At 40.4% G+C, this 17,055-nt stretch overlaps 1 protein-coding gene across 1 annotated transcript in view; it reads right to left on the bottom strand.

Moving 5' to 3' along the window:
* CA10 (carbonic anhydrase 10) overlaps positions 1-15,391 on the bottom strand; it is a gene marked incomplete at both ends in the record, with an annotated part of 646,129 nt that extends 630,738 nt beyond the window's left edge. Inside the window, one exon of the mRNA XM_082860516.1 lies at positions 15,331-15,391. Coding sequence (XP_082716642.1) covers positions 15,331-15,391 — 61 coding nt within the window. The remainder of the gene's footprint in view (positions 1-15,330) is intronic.
* Positions 15,392-17,055: the final 1,664 nt, after the last annotated feature.

Raw genomic sequence — 17,055 nt, 5'->3', positions numbered from 1 at the left:
TTGAGCTATTTGTAATGAGGTGGATAGACCTAGAGTCTGTCATACAGAGTGAAGTAAGTCAGAAAGACAAAGCCAAATACCGTATGCTAACACATTTATATGGAATTTAAGGGAAAAAAAATGGCATGAAGAACCTAGGGGTAAGACAGGAATAAAGACACAGTCCTACTAGAGAACGGACTTGAGGATATGGGGAGGGGGAAGGGTAAGCTGTGACAAAGTGAGAGAGAGGCATGGACATATATACACTACCAAACATAAGGTAGATAGCTAGTGGGAAGCAGCTGCATAGCACAGGGAGATCAGCTCGATGCTTTGTGACCGCCTGGAAGGGTGGGATTGGGAGGGTGGGAAGGAGGGAGACGCAAGAGGGAAGAGATATGGGAACATATGTATATGTATAACTGACTCACTTTGTTATAAAGCAGAAACTAGCACACCATTGTAAAGCAATTATACTCCAATAAAGATGTAAAAGCAAAGATTAGAAATTTAAATTCTGTTCAAATTTCATCCAATCTGAGTTCACTAATTTAACATAAAATTGTGATTTTTTAAATCAATGCCGTATCTATCTATCTCTATATATAATTATTTTCACACTATTTTTTGTCTACATTTTAGGTGGGCCTTGCTTTATGGCACACAAACCATATATTTATCTCACATGACTTTTTGCTCAAGCATAATAGTGGAATACAATTTCAAATAAGTAAAAATGCTTATAAATAAAACCTAGAGGGGAACAACCTGTTAACAACAGCTGCATTAAAGTTATGTGATTACAGGTGATCTGTTTCTTTTTCTCTTATTCTCTAAATTAATTAAAATTGAATATATTAGTGTTATAATTCCAAATGTAATCATGTGAAAATGTTTTCTTAAAAAAAAAAAGATTATGAAACAACACCTTGGGATCTACTCTACTAAGCAACTAATAAAATAATTTCCTAATGCAAAAAAGTGACTACATTCCATGAAGGTGCCATGATTCTTGGTTACATGTACTTAGAGCTATTAAGACTCATTAATTCACTGGGATCTAATATCAGGGTAGCTGGTATGGGCCTATCTTTGGTTTCTCTAAATTCAATCAATTTAAGAGAAATAAGAGTAGGGGCTTAGTGGATTAGTCACAACAGGCCATTAATCTCTGCACTCTCAATTGTAATCCAGCCTCTACCAAAGTGATTGGAGAAAAAAAATCCCACAAAATACCCAAACACTCAAAAAAGCTCCAAAGCCAGCTCCCTAGAGACCGGCTGATGTAGGTCACAGTTTGCTTGTTTTTACTTAACATCAATACAGCACTTGTCATCTGTCCTATTTCTTGTTTTTCTTTTTGCCTTTTGCTTAAATTCTCAGAACAGCTGTATTTGAAAAGGAACCACGTTGCAATCCCACAAATGGCCTAGCATTTAATTATCATTTTAAAAATCATTCTCTTAAGTGAATGTGAAACATAAATCAAAACTATCTTCTCATGTTGAAAATTTATTGAAAAAACATGCTTAAGGTTACCATGTGTATAAATTAGTGCTTGAGAAAGCTGGCAAAACTAAATAATGAAAAGAAAAGAGAGCAACCAGATTGTAGTAAAAATGAACAAGTGACAGTTTTAAAACATGTAAATATTATATATTTTCTCATAAATGGACTGGATCATAATACCTCATATCTTTATTGCTCTGGCCAATAAGCCAATATTTACTAACGTATCAAGCAAGAAAAACTACGGGCACATTCCTGAATCAAGATTTTGTTTATGCCATCATTGTGAGGGTTGAGTATTTACTGGGTCACATGAGACCATACACTGTATTAGAGGCCTTGGTAAATCTAAACCCTAGTTATAAAATTAAAATATGTCATTAACTTTTTTAATATTAAAGAAGACTGTGGGCCAGACTCAGTAAGTTATCTCTGAAGATCATTTTTATGACAAAGACATGATGGTCTTCTTTCTTATAATCTCTAAAGTATTCTCCAAACATCCCAGCTTCCCCTAGTGAATCAGATTCAACCAACCTTAACTGATTATGTGTTATGTGCAGGCATTGTGCTAAACACATTCACATGAACTGGCTCATTTAATTCTCATGTTTTAAATGATATTGCCAAATTCCTTCCTAATATTTCCCAACATGTCTTTTGCTCTTTTAGCTTCAGCTATAACAATACAAAACCCACCATTTATTAAGTACATATGCCAAGCACTATGCTGCATTTTTAAATTTCAGTCTCCCTTAACTCCAAAAATAGATGTTATTCCTCCAGTTTTCAAAAGAGAACACTAAGGATTAGACATTTTAAGTAACTTCTTAACCTCACACAAAAAGTAACAGCAGAGTTAAGATAAAATTCTAAGACTTTAATATAAAGACGCCACCGGCAAGGTTTTCAGTAAATGCTTTTATGGAGTAGTCAATGATGGCCCCTAGACTCTTTCTCAGGGTCTTACTAGAGAGCTACAAGGTCAGAATTCCACAAATATGGTTTGGGTTGGTCTTTCATTATGCCTTATCCTTACACTTGCCCATCTCAAGAGTCACTTCCCACTTCTCTGCTCACTCACAACCTCCAAAGTTCTTCCTCTAATTTAATCTTGCTGCTTTGACATTTCAAAAACTGGAAAAGTTTAGCATCAACAGTAAACTTTGATAATTTTCTTAAAAGTTTCATAACACTATAAAATTTCCAAGTTGGAAAGGGACCTAGAAATTAACCAGTCCAATATCCCTGTTTAAAAGGAGAAAACTGGGATTCAGACCAGTAAAACTACATACTTCACAACACAATACAGTGGCAAAACAAGTACTAACCACAACATGTTCTAACTTCCATCCCAGTAATCTTTTCTGCAAACCACCTGAGCCATTCTTCCCTATAATTTATGAAAATATGCTCTAGGAAGAATACTTAAGTAGGCCCAAATTTCTGAACTTAGGAAAGCTATTTGTTTGTCCTTAACCATGGTTTCCTGTCACTGATCTGACTTATTAAGCAAAAATAACATCTTGAATGCCATGGCTATTTGGTTTTTGCTTAATACTTTCTGGGAGTGGACCACTATTGAAAGGATCTGTCAAAAAAGAGACAACAGGCCCAAAACAGAGTCATCTATGCTAAGGCCCATGTCACCGAATCAAGACTTAATACCTAACCTAACTGCAGTTTCAGCCTTTTTCAGGAATATAATCTTAACCAGTCACTCTGGAATTTCCTGGTCAGCACTAATGAGGTAATATGCCAGGTAGATTCCTACTGTCCCCCAAAGGAAGGTGGCCTTGTCTGAAACAATCAAGTCTTTGCTAGTAACTTTCCTGTCCCACCCTCTTCTGCCTATAAAATCTTCCAATTTGTACAGCTCTTTGGAGCTCCTTTCTATCTGCTAGATGGGATGCTGCTCAATGTATGAATTGTTGAATAAACACCAATAGTACCTTTAAAATTTACTCAGTTGAATTTGCGTATTTTTAAACAGATCTTTGAAAGCTTAATAACTGTTCTACATACTTGTTTACTTCCTCCAGGAATTCAAGTATATTCCTGGCGACTTATACACAGGTTATATATTACTTATGGATATAATATGGTAAAAACATAAAGAACTTCACACTGTTTTACCCAGTAATCACAATACTGGGATTATTTTAAAGAAATAATTCAATAGAAATAAATATCTATAGACATAAAAACATATGCCCAAAATGACAAATCTAGAAATAACATAGATGCTCCAAAATAGGGAAAAAGAGAAATATAAATAATGCTATTTTAGATGAATAAAATATTATGAAACTATTACAAAGAAAATCATAAATGTTAAAGTGGCAAATACTAGCCAATTGTTCACTAGACCATGTTCCCTTTGTTCCTGGGCTAAGGCTAGTCTTGTGACTAGCCTGAAATTCTCAGACTCTTTTGCAATAAGATGTTGCCATGTGATTGACCAGAAGTGAGGTACAGTTTTCCTGTTAAGCCCATAAACACCTCTCCCATGATCGTCCTCCTCACTCTTTTTCCAGCTGTTAATGTTGATGTCCAGAACAATATTGGAAGCCATGTCTTGAAGATAGCAGAGACTATCAGCCTTGAGACTCCCAAGTCACTACACAGACAGGATTCCTTCTCTTTTATCCCTTCCCCCTCACCAAGCCCCTATTCTCTCTCTCTCTCTCTCTCTCTCTCTCTCTCTCTCTCACACACACACACACACAAACACACACACACACACACAAACTGACACCAATTAGACAATTAATGTGAGCAGGAAGTAAGCTTCTACTGTGTTATGTTACTGAGACTGTGGGGTTTACCAGTCACAAAGTCCTGGATTTCCTAAACTAATACAACTAGGAAGCAACATGGGGGAATACTTAAGATATAATGTAAAAATTTTTTTTAAGTACAAAGCTTTAAGGGAAAAAAGTTATAATTGTAAACTTTGGGAAATGAAAATTTAGTCTATGAAGAATCAGTTTGTTTTCCTAAATTTTCTTTGATACTATTCTTCTATTATATTTAGCATTAAAATTAAGTCAATGACTTCTAGTATCATGCATGTTTGTAACACTAAAACACTTGCATATACAGTCCCTTGCTTGTAAGGAGTACTGATCAAAGAGGAGCATTTCAATTGAACACACAATTAAACTAAACAGCAAATGCACAAATAAAACTCTCATTTTTAATTTGACACATTTTACCTTTAGATATAGAACATTATAAAACTTTACCTGGCTCAGTCAGGCTCTAATTTCAGCAATTCTAAAAGCAAGAGGAACCAAAAAAAAAAAAGGCTGCACCAACTCACACACTATTTTAATTGCATAGGACTCTCATTTAGTCACTACAACACAGAACTTCAAAGACACAAACTAAAAGGCCACGAAGAACGTCTTCATAACAGTGGAAAAACAGGGGTGGAACCTGTTAGAGATAACAAAAAATGATGACTTCACTACATTATATTTCATTCTATAAGATGTGAGTGACTTAGAGCTGGTATCATTACTGTGTACTGCAAGACAGCCAGCCAGTGATATATTTCTATTTACACCCAGGCCATACAACAAACATTTATTATACGTAGATGCCTCACTTTCTAACTATCAGTATAATTTCCATACATGTACTGCAAGATTAACAGTAGGAGACTTTTTTCTATAACCTCCTCTTATTTTTTTCTAAAATTAACAAGCAAACAAACAACAAACCACCTAACTGACCATTTCCTCACAGTTATAAAGATCAACTAGGAGATTATAGGCAGAATGTACAGCCAAGAACAGCAAATAAACTATGTTCTTTCAATTTCTAGGCTCTTGGAAATACCCGCCTCCGCCCCCCCATGGTAAAAACTGTTGGGTGCCACAGTTCTGTTTCTAAAGGCTGGGCAAGGTTGGGCGGGGGGAGGTAAAGTTTTCTGACACAAGACTAAAAACACCTTAGAAAACAGTTTCCTGTATTGCTCCGCCTCAAGACTAAAGGGTGGGTAGGCTTTTCCCCTAAAGCACTCTAGTTCATTGCTAACTAAAGAACAGTGAGCTTTCTCAAGTGCTGGTTTCTCCCAAGCTGGAACCCAGTGAGAAAACAACCATATCCTTAGCAATTTCCTTTAATAGGAACAGAGATGGAATGAAAAAAGAACAACAATGCATCCATGGATCCTTAATCGCCCTAATTCAAGTCTCACAGGATGGTATCTCAGAACACAAAGGAGCAGAAATACATTTTAAACAATGGTGAAGTGCCCTGACTAAGGCTGGTTTGTCAAATGCAGATAAGAGTTGAGTCTGAGAAGGAAATACAAAGCTATCCAATAAGTTGTTCCCTGGGAAAGTTTCAGTTCTGACTGCATGCAGTAGAAGCAAAAGGGCAGCTAACAGAGAAGTCTTCTTTATTTTCCCTCCCTCTTAACCTCCATACAAGATCTGAATCTTGTTTCCCAGTCTCCTGTGAAGGAAGAAAAGCCATTCTAAATCAATCCTTATTATTCATTTATATATCAACTCACTCACTTATTATTGAGTATCTACTAAAATGCCAGGTTCTAGTTTGAGCAATGGGAAAAAAATTGTGTATCACTAAATATACATTCTACAAAGGCAAGGCTGTTTAGCTTACTATATTTTAACTTCTGTCTGGCCCAGCGCCTCACTGATAGGAGGCATTTATTAGCATTTGTGAAATTAATGAACCAACCCATTAAACCCCTTCAGAGTGGGAGATAACCCTTCCATAGACATGTACCAATATCTGTCCTTTTCAAGAATCCTATGAGGTATTTATATTATTCCAAAATCATGGAAGAGGAATGGTCCCTACTCAATAAGTGCTGCCATCAAAATTGTTTTCCTTAAAGGTGAAAGGTAACTTGTGTGTATGGCAGGAAGAGGGAGCAGCAGAAGAGGAATATGTTGACTCATATCCTTCAGTAAATATGTTTATTCCAACTGTGGCTTTGCTGCCAAATGTGTTGTGAAAACAGCAGGACTTGGCTCTGGTAAATTCACCTGAAAGTCACAGGCTTCATTTCCTACTGCCAGCCCCTTCGGCCTATGGGCGTTAAGTATGGGACAAAGTTAAAGATTAATTCTCCATTTACTGTGACAAAGGTCCCATCTCTCCTGGATCAGGAGGAAAAGGCATTTGTAGACTGTCTCCTTCACAACCACTGAAGATCTTTCCACTTCCATCCTGATGGCACCTTAATGCAAATGAACTCAAACCCAAACACTGGCTACCCCATTACCAGTCCAATCTTGCTAATAAAAGCAATTATGGCTGTTATAAAGGCAATCCCAGACCATTCATTAGCATTCACAGCACCCACCCCACCCTTACATGTTATAAATCCTTTAAAGTTTTGTTTAAGATTACACAAGATGAAAACGGCAGAAAGTTGCAGGAAAGATTCAATTACCAAAGGCAATAAAATGATAGTTGCCATATTTCAAAATCTAGGGTCAACCAATAGCATCTTGGCTCTTTTTCCTAGGGTAGAAATACAAACTAAGTAAGGAGGTAAATTCTGTAGTCTAAATCTGAGTTATCACAAAAGCTTCTGGGAAGCTACATGGAACTAGAGACGATACTGGAAAATAACTAGTGTTCTGGGCCAAATGGAGCATAGCTGGACTAAAGCCAAAAGCTTTAACCCTGACTGGTCTGCTCCTAAAGAAGATAAAGGTATAAACTAGACCTATCCCCCTGAGCCTTAAAATATGCCCTCCTTGCACAGAGAGGCACAAGGGTAATTTTTACTACTATTATATGTAAGCTATTACTGTTATTAGCATCATATTTCTTATATGCTATTCTATCTCAGCCTCATCCTTTACACTCCACCCTCTAGTTGTTGCCATACTTACCTCTTCACCTTCCCCTGAATTCATTATGTCCTATCTGATTGCCCTGTCTTTACAAATGTTGTTTCCTATGATCATCCCTCCCCTATCACACTCCTGGTCAATCAGCAGAAATCTTCCAAGCCAACTCTTTAGCTTTCTTTAAGACTCACCCCAAACAGCCTCTGACACTATTTACTCTCCTTCTTCTAGCACTTCCACCTCCAGAATGAGTCAGGTGCCCCTTCTCTGTCCTATTCACATACTGCTGTATCTCTTTTCACTACAGTACTTATCACAGTCTGCTATAACTACTAATATTTTTAAAATCAGTGTCCTGCTAGAAGGTTATGAATTCTTGGAGGGAAAGGTCAGTTGTCTTACTCATTCCTGTTGGATCCCCAGTACCTTAAATATAGAGCACCCTCAATAAATTTTGAATGATTAAGTAAACAAAGGAAGCCATTTCATTTTAGGTCTCTATACATACTTTATATTAACTGGACAATTGAAAAGGTGAAATGGGTATACAATTTAGTGGACCAAGAGTATACTCTCCCAAGTGAACATGCAGTCTATTGGAAATAAGAGTTGTACAGAGTATAATAAGGTAAAGCTGCTGTAAAATGGTTTGCAGTGCTTTAACCATTGGTTTCATGTCAAATAGCACATCTGTTACTTGGCACACAATCTTCACAACACAAAATCATGTATGGATGATTCATTTCTCTTAGCCTTTATCTAATGCTAAAGACACTATTATTATTATTGAAGTACAAAATTGGAGATATTTGCATTTGTGTATTATGAAAATACTAAATCTTAAAGATTAGGGTATAGGAGGTGCATAAGAGATAGGACAACTCTGATTTTTTCTTTTAAGTGTGTCCCTCAGAATGTCCCATAATGGCCTAATTAATCTATTAGGCCAGTATTTTTTTAAACAGGTTTTGTGAGCAAGAATAAAGATTGACAAGAAGTAGTTGGGTTTCTAAGTTATTGCTTATTGCAATAAAAGTATAAAAGTATCATTAAATTGTACACAAACCTGATTGTCATTTTCTTTATCTCTACCTTTGCTCCTCATAACTAAAAGGTACCATCTAAAATTCTTACCTTAGCTTGCAAACCCCTTTAAATTGGCCCCGTTATTCTTCTAGCCTATATCCAGTCACTTAATCTAACCTATCTATTTTATATGCTCATTTCACCATACTTCTGATACTTTTGTGGGGTTTTTTTTCACTTCTTGTATAAGAACATACTATTCTTGCCTCATGGTATGTCTTTCTTTTTTCCTCTTCTTTTGAAATCTCATGTATCCTTCCAACCCTAGTTCAACTGTTTTCTCCTCCATAAACCCTACCCCTTCTCCAATTGCATCTTCCAACTTCTAACAACAGAATTAACTCTCTTTCTTTATAATTAAACAAATTTAAAATATAAAATAATTAAATATATAAATAATTTAAAATAATAATTAAAAATATGAAAAGCAGGGCTTCCCTGGTGGCGCAGTAGTTGAGAGTCCGCCTGCCGATGCAGGGGACATGGGTTCGTGCCCTGGTCTGGGAAGATCCCACATGCCGCGGAGCGGCTGGGTCCGTTAGCCATGACAGCTGAGCCTGCGCATCCGGAGCCTGTGCTCCGCAACAGGAGAGGCCACAACAGCGAGAGGCCCGCGTACCGAAAAATATATATATATTATATATTATATATATATAATATATATTATATATATATTATATATATATAAAGCACTCTGAACACAACTCTATCACATAACATGCATACCATGTTATAAATACTAAAGACCAAGTGTTGTTTGTTAATTTTTGTAATTCCTATGCTTGGCACGCAGTTAACTGGCAATACTGCTTTGTTGAACACAAAGAAATGACTGAAAAATTAATTGTAATTTACAAAAACAGGTCCAAAGTGTCAAAATAAGTATTGTTATTGATGATAATAATTTTATGGGAACAGCTCCAATTCACTGAGACTACCACACGTCAAGCACTTTGACAGGATCTTATGTACATTTTCTCCAATCCTCATTTTACAGATTTTACAGAGACTCAGAGAATGTAAAGAACTTACCTAAGATCACACAGAGGGTGAATGCTAAAGGTAGTATTCACATTTAGACCTAGTTTGGTTCCAAAGCCCACGCTTACTCTTATATCATATGTGTAATTTGGTCAGTGATTACTGTATTCCAGATACGATGCTAGGCATTTACAAATAGTGTTTTGCTCCTTACAATTATCCTGTAGGATCAACAATCTTGGGAAATAAGTACCATCTCCATTTTACAGTTGAGAAAGCTGAAGTTTCCCCAAAACTCAACTACAATCTCAAACAGATTTGAGAGATTTGAGAGCAGTAGTTGGAGACACGCAACACAAATTTAAAATCTAAAGAAATGTTAGAATTTCAAACAAATTTTAACCAAGCTCAATCCATTGAATCCATGTAAAGATCCATAATAAGAAAAAATAAAAATCACCAAGAAATTAAATATATTAGGACACTCCATATTCTCTCAATTCAACAGCTCTCTAAGTGGGCTCCTCCCAACTTTCCAGTATCTCCTAAAGTGAATCTTTTTTTCCAATTGCGACAGTCTTCACTGTACATCTTACTCATTCCTTTCCCTCTCCTTCTGATGATGTGGTCCCCTCCAACTCTTCTATCCAAACCTCTAACATCTATCTAATATCCTCCTTTTCCTTCATGTCTGGACTTCTCTCTTACATAGCATTTATGTACTTTATCAAACAATTTGGCATTATTCGTACTGCTTTATATCATGATACATTTTGTGCATTACAACTTTGCTTTCACAACTATATCTACACCATTAAGTATTATTTGTAGTATTTAATATCACTCTACATTATGTGTATGTATCTCAACTTTTATTTTAAAGCTATATCTTATGCATGGATCATTCCATAATATAGTAAAGACACAGATAACTTTACATTTGTATAACACAAAGAACATTCAGGATCACTCTCCGATGTTTCCCTCAACAATTCTTTGAAATAGGCAAAGAAGATATAACTTTTCATTTCACAGATGAGGAAACTGAGAGTCTAAGAGGCTAAGAGAATTGCCCAAAATCACATAGGTAATTAAGGCAGAGTTTGATTGCAGGGTGGGTCTTCAAACTCCCACATTCTTTACACAATGGCCTACTACTGTACACATTTATGGTACCTGCATGTGTTCCTGGCCTAAACCTCAGGCCCAAATATGTAATGCTTAATTAAGGTGAAAAGGTGGGATGTTAAGTATGACGGCCTAGGGTGGCAATCAAACCCCCCCTCCCCACCCAAGAAAATGTTTCTCAACATTGACAATTCTTCCCCCCCTCCCCCCATAGTGTATTTACTCAGGAAGCCTCTCATCTCACTGCCAGGAGAGTCCCATCTATGATATCTGTTATCTATGGTATCTGTCAATGAAGAGTCTATGTGACATCACATGGGAAACTGGGTTTAAACAAACCGTATTGCCAATAAGATCATCAGATTCTTTACTGGGGTGGAGCTCTTTTTTATATTTAATGGAACTTTCTATTTCAAATCATATTGACAGCATATGCAGTTTGCCATTTTGGAAGCACCTGAAAGTTGAGTCTATACTGAGTAATAATTTACAAGAAGAAAGAAGAAAATTGTTGCTCCCCTGGGAATAAGCACTACTTTGTTCCCAGTGATTTATTTAACTTTCCAAGCCTCACCTCCATAATGGGCTCACAGGGATAAAGTGGGTTACACTCATGACTATGCCCCAAAGCCTAACGTTACCAGTCTCATTTATAAGAGAAAGAAAATTAAGAAACATTTCAAAGTTGTTAAGCCAAGACTTCACTGAAAGTAGGATTTGTACTCAATGTTATAAAATGCACTAGTTAATGATATTTTTTTTGCTTTTAAACAAGTTGTAAGGGAGGAAGGTAAAGGTTCTATCCTATTCCTCACAAACCCTGCAATATCAGGTTTGTAGGAAAAAATATACTATTGCAAGCTTACTCTGCCTGAGACACTGTGCTAAGTGAAAATCATTGACCATATTATCTAATTTAATCTATATAACAAATGTAAGGTATGTACTATTACCCCATTTCTAAATGTAAACCATTAATGTGAAACCATTTTAATTTTCAGATTTGGAGAGAATATATAAAACATTCATTTCTTACAGGTATTGCTGATCATAAGGCACTGGGGGCAAATGAGTAACAGTGTTAACTGTTTGAATGACAGTCATGTACAACTCAAATACCATCTTAATTCTAGCTCTAGGCTACAATCACCCTAAACTTCCACTTCTAAGCTCTCTAAGATTTACATCCATTTAACACAATTTACTTTTTCAATTGGAAACATCAAAATAAAAGAACACTTAATAAAAACATTTAAAAGAAATCTTGTAACAAAGCATAAATGATACACTGAATTTTGACTCAGAACTGGGTGTGAATCCTCCAAGCTGAACCTCTGTGGCCTTTGGTTGGCTTATTTATAAAATCACCCTACAAATTCTGAGACTAGATGAGTTAAAATGTGTGCAATATTGTGCAATACATGTGAAAGTACCACATAATTCTAATTACTATTTCTGTTATTATTATGAATAAACAAGGAAGTAAAGGGAAATAAAGTATAGGGAAGTAGGATGTGCAATGTAAATTAAATCAGACAGCTCTCTTTGGACCAAGAAATTCTCTCCTGGTGCTGCTAAGTATTCATTCTCGCTGACATGTGCTGCTTTTGTAAGAAGGGAATGTGCTCTTGCTAGCACAGGGAAATATCATCCTGGTTTTCTCTCTCTCTCTCTCTCTCTCTCTCTCTCTCTCTCTCTCTCTCCCTCCCTCCCTCCCTCCCTCTCTTTCCCTCCCTCCCTGCCTGTCATCTCCACAGATCTTGGCTGCCTTACATTTTCAGTAAAATTAAATATGAGTCGAACGTAGAGCCCCAGGAGCTCCCAGATCATGGCATTCATTCCCTCTTCAGACTAGCTGTGCTGTCCTTAAGTAGCCAAATTCTCTCAAATGAAAGGCACACATGCTACTTCCCCAGCAGCTAGCCAAGCCTGGCTAAGCTAGCTAGCAGACCGCAGTCCCATTTCCTCAGCTTCATCACAATCAAATGATTAATGCAGAGCCATCAAACATACAAGCCCAGGTGTCTGTATTTTAAGCAATATAGCCACATAGACCCAGGGAGAAAACTCCTTTCGGTGTACTTTTAATTTGGGGGGTGGGGTAGGATGAGGGTAGGAACCTTTGGTTAACAAAACACTGTTACAAAGTTCCAGAGTGTTCCTGAAAGCCAACTGATATTCAGTCAATATACCTTCTACAGGCCAAGTTTAATTCCAAAATTTTCCTTCTGCAGAATGTTTACACTGCAGACTTTTGCTGCCCTTTTCTAGTCTGGTATTCCTCAGTAATGAAATCAACCCTACAAATGCATCAATTATAGATGCCTGGTAACTCACTAACAATTAGTACCCATTTACTAGGCAGGGCAATCGATCCCAAGATGGTAGAGAGGTGCTTTTCTTTTTAAGATTTAGCAGCTTCTATAAATACAGGCTTACATTCCTTTTGGTAAAGCTCATTCATGATTAAATTAAAACTGCAAATCATGCAAACAGAAATGATAGGCCCACTAACCACTCCCTGAGCCACAATTATTTAACCTTAGTGTATTGCATACCTATACCTCTTAAGGCTGCCAGATGGGAAAACAAAGTCCCCCAAACTGTGACAAATGTGAGTCATAACTATATTACTAATCAGAATTGTGACATACATGGACATCACTGAATGAGCAGTTCTTCTTATAGAGGGAGGAAGCCACCCTGGCTTTGGAGAAAGAATGGCCTTTTAAAGTTAAGTTTATGAATGTGTAAATATACAGTCCATAATGTTGCATCTCTGCCTAAATGTCTTCATAAAGTGTAAATTAATGCTGATCCTAACTAGGCATTTGGAATGCTAACCTAGTTTTCCATATTTAGCTAATAGCTAGCAATTTTCCTTATACTTTTATCTTCTCATTACATAGCAATGATGATTATTTAGTAAATACATGTGAAAGGCCACATAGCAACTCTCCTGGGTGGGAAATAATCCTCTCCTAATGCTTCTATTTATACAATTTAGTTGCTGATACACCAAATCAAGTATAGCTGTGAAGAGTATCCCACTAATGCCTTTTTTGGAGGCTAAGAACAGGCCCATTCTCAGGCTGTGCTGGCCTGACCAAATGAAGAGTGGGGTTGGGGACAAAGGATGGGGAGGTCCAGAGCTTTAGTTAATGCTCACCTTTTGTAAATTTTAAAGGGACTCAGCTGGTTTGTCTGATTTGAAAGTATTTATGATGCTGGAAAGAGGTAGGAAAAGACTATTTTATAACCAGTGAAATAACATGGAGAAAAGAGAGAGAGTTTGAAAGAGGCACGTAGAAGAGAAAGATGTAAAATGTGGCCTTGTGAGATACCACGGTCTATCCCTGGACATATAACTGATATAAACCTTTACAAGTCATCTGGGAATTCTTCCTCCTAGATGTAGGATGGGTAAAGAGTAGAGGATTTGGAGTGACCCCAGGGCACTTTTTATTGTCTTCTAGGTACACAACATATCTCTAAAGTATTATAGAGGCAAATTTATTACTAGGGTGGCCAAGCCCCAAACAGTTTGGGCCAAGTCCCAAACAGCCCCAAACAGATAAGGGCAGACAAGTGTTTTTAACATCCAGAATCTGGTCTGGCTTAAAGGGTGGGGATTAGTGGAGCTGAAGGGAGATGCAGGAAATGTGTCCCTCCACCCCAATGCTGCTCAAATATGCCTGCTCACAGGGGCAAGATTCCTGATCTCCTCTTCTGCTGACTTCATGGGAAGTTGGCTGAGTCCCCAATTCTGCAGAGGGAATGCAGGCAGAGGGGAGTACTGCAAATGGGCCTTAACCTGGTTGCTTAAATGACAAGTGTGGAGAGAAATAGTGTAGACACTGTCAATGGGAGGAGGCACTGAACTGAACTGGGGAATACTGCTTATCCTGGGACATTTTCTTACATCTCCACTCCACACCCCCAACTCCCTGCACCAACAAGAACATTGCTTGGAAATCAAAATCCTTCCCAACACACACACACACACACACACACACACACACACACACACACACACAGACACACACACTCAGAGGCAGGCACAAGCTCTACTTCATTCATCTCAATGCCCTTGCTTCCCACTAGCTCCTAAAACCACAGACTGGCACAAGTAGCCTGAGGTCAGTAAGTCTGAGCCAGTAAGTACATCCTTGCCACCGGGAATTAGGAAAGCTCATCATCTAAAGTGGTATCTATGATATTATGTTGTCTTGGATAGGCTTTGCTTTTATTTGGGGTGGTCCTAATGTGTTTGGGGAAGGCATGGAGTACCTCTCCATCCCTCTGATCTCTGCTGGTACTCTCCAGTCCCCGCATCATCCTGCAGTCTCCTGAAAGTGCCTAGATATCAGGGCAGGGCTCTGCGTCCATTTTTTCAACCAGGAACCACCAGAGTTTGGGAACTTTGAAAGCCAGGGATGGTGGTGGGGTTTGCCAAGGCTCAGATTTCCTCACCAGAGTTCTCAATGAGGAAAGCAGTTGAAAATCAACACCCATCTGCCTCTTCTTTCTCATCCCTCCACCCCTACTATGTTCCAGGACTCCATGCAGATGCTACCTCCAACACACACACACACGCACGCACACACACACACACCCTTGGGTTTAGAAGGTGTTCAATTCTGAAGGCAGCAAATCCGCAGAACTGAAAGGGTCTCTGCCACCACCCATCTCCCGTCCCACCCCGCAAGGCTACTTGATTGCCTACATACAATAAAATCTCATACATTCCAAAGACCACAACATAATCCGAACCCGCCTGTGACTCCAGCGCGTCCCATACCTGATATGCAGACGATGAAATTGGCTTGAAGAAGAAAAAGCACCTCCCAGACTATTTCCATCCTCTGATTCTCATTCCAAGTGCATCACTCGACGGGAAAACAGGGGGGAAGGGGGGAATCCCCACAGGGCGCGCGCGCGCGCACACACACACACACACACATGCACACACGCACACACTTCCTAGCGAGCGCACACTCGCACTCCCACCCGACTGCCAGCCAGGGACCCCCAAGATCAATATCGCAGTTTGAATTGTTCCAGCAAATCTCCCCTCGGGCTTGACGGATGTGTGCCCCAGATGTGCTGACACATGTCCGATGCCTCGCTGCCCGGGAAGTCTCCCTGCTCGCCGGTCTCTACTCCTTGCACAAGCGGCGGAAACAGCACTAGCAGCGGCGGCGGCAGCCACCTGAAGCCACCAGCGCGGGGCTCTTCCTGCAAAAACGAGACCCCGATCCTCCTGGAGCCCCAAGAAGTCATAGACGATAGCCCCCCGCCGGGCCTTGCCGCGCAGTTCCGGGCCCCTGGCAGCTCGCAGCTTGCTGGCTAAGCCCAGGCAGTTCGCGACGAGTTGCCCTCGAAGTCCGCCCGCCTCACCAGGGCATGGTCAGAAGGTGGCTGCTCCGCTCCGGGGCCGTTCTCCTCCTGCTTCCGGGGGCCGGGGGGAGGAGCAGACACAGCATACAGAGAGACAGAAAGAGAGGCAGGGATTATTGCCCGCAACTGCTGGCCGCCAGCTGCCTCCGCCGACCCTCCCGGCTGCCCAAGTCCGCACGCAGCCTGCCGCCTCGGAGCCCGGCTCGGGAGACACGTCCAGGGCTCGGAACGGGAACCGTGGGGAGCCAGGTACTCGGAAGCATCGGGAGCCTACGGGCTCCCCGCGTCGCGTGCGCGCTTTCTGTTCCTCTGCTATTTTCCTGGGCTCCCCGGAACCTCCAGTTGCCTCGCTTCCATCGTCCGCGACTAGCGCTGCCGCCGCCGCCGCCGCCGCCGCCGCGATTTTCCGCAATACAACTGCAGGGGTCGTTATTTCCTCGCCTACGGATCCGGACGCCTCCCGATTCTGAGGGGAGGTGGAGGGCAGGTGGGGGAGGGGTGGAGGAGGAGGGAGCGGGGCTCGGCCAGGTGAGCGTCCTTGCTGCCGCCGGGAGTCCAAATGTCAACCCGGCCGCCAGGTGCCCGGGGGGGAGGCAGGGTGGGGAGGTGAGGCTTAACGCGGCCAAAAGGAGAAGGAAAGAGCTGGGCGTCGGAGCTTCGGGCCCCCGCGGTAGCCGCCTCGGCCCCAGCTCCGGGCTCCAGCTCCTCACTCCGCCCCGCCCGGGCTTCTTTTGTCACCACCTAGGATTTGCGGAGTTTTTCTTCTCCTTAAAAAGAACTTTGCGCCAGCCGGTTAGGCGCGGGAGACCCGGGCTGACTCATCTTGGGAGTGCTGTGCTGCGCTCTCCCTCTGCTGTGGAATATTGGGGGATTTTTTTCTTTGCATAATTAATTCCCTTCTCTTTCTCTCGTCCTTCTCCTGCCCCCTCCTCCTTCCCCCTTTCCGCTCCGGTGCCAGAACACTACTTACCCCAGAGTTCTTTTTGCAGGTTCCTAGACCAGGTCCTGCAAGGCCCTCACCTCCTGAAACTGGGGAAAAACCGTCTTTCCAAGTCCAGCTGCGGGCAGTGGCCACTGCCAACTACGCCTCTGCTTAGCTCCGGGAAGATCCAGGACTATTGGAAAC

The sequence above is a fragment of the Leucopleurus acutus genome, assembly GCF_964270905.1.
Source record: "Leucopleurus acutus genome assembly, chromosome: 19".
Classification (NCBI taxonomy): Eukaryota; Metazoa; Chordata; class Mammalia; order Artiodactyla; family Delphinidae; genus Leucopleurus; species Leucopleurus acutus.
The sequence above is the reverse complement of the archived record's forward strand: the minus strand, read 5'-3'. Positions and strand labels throughout refer to the sequence as shown.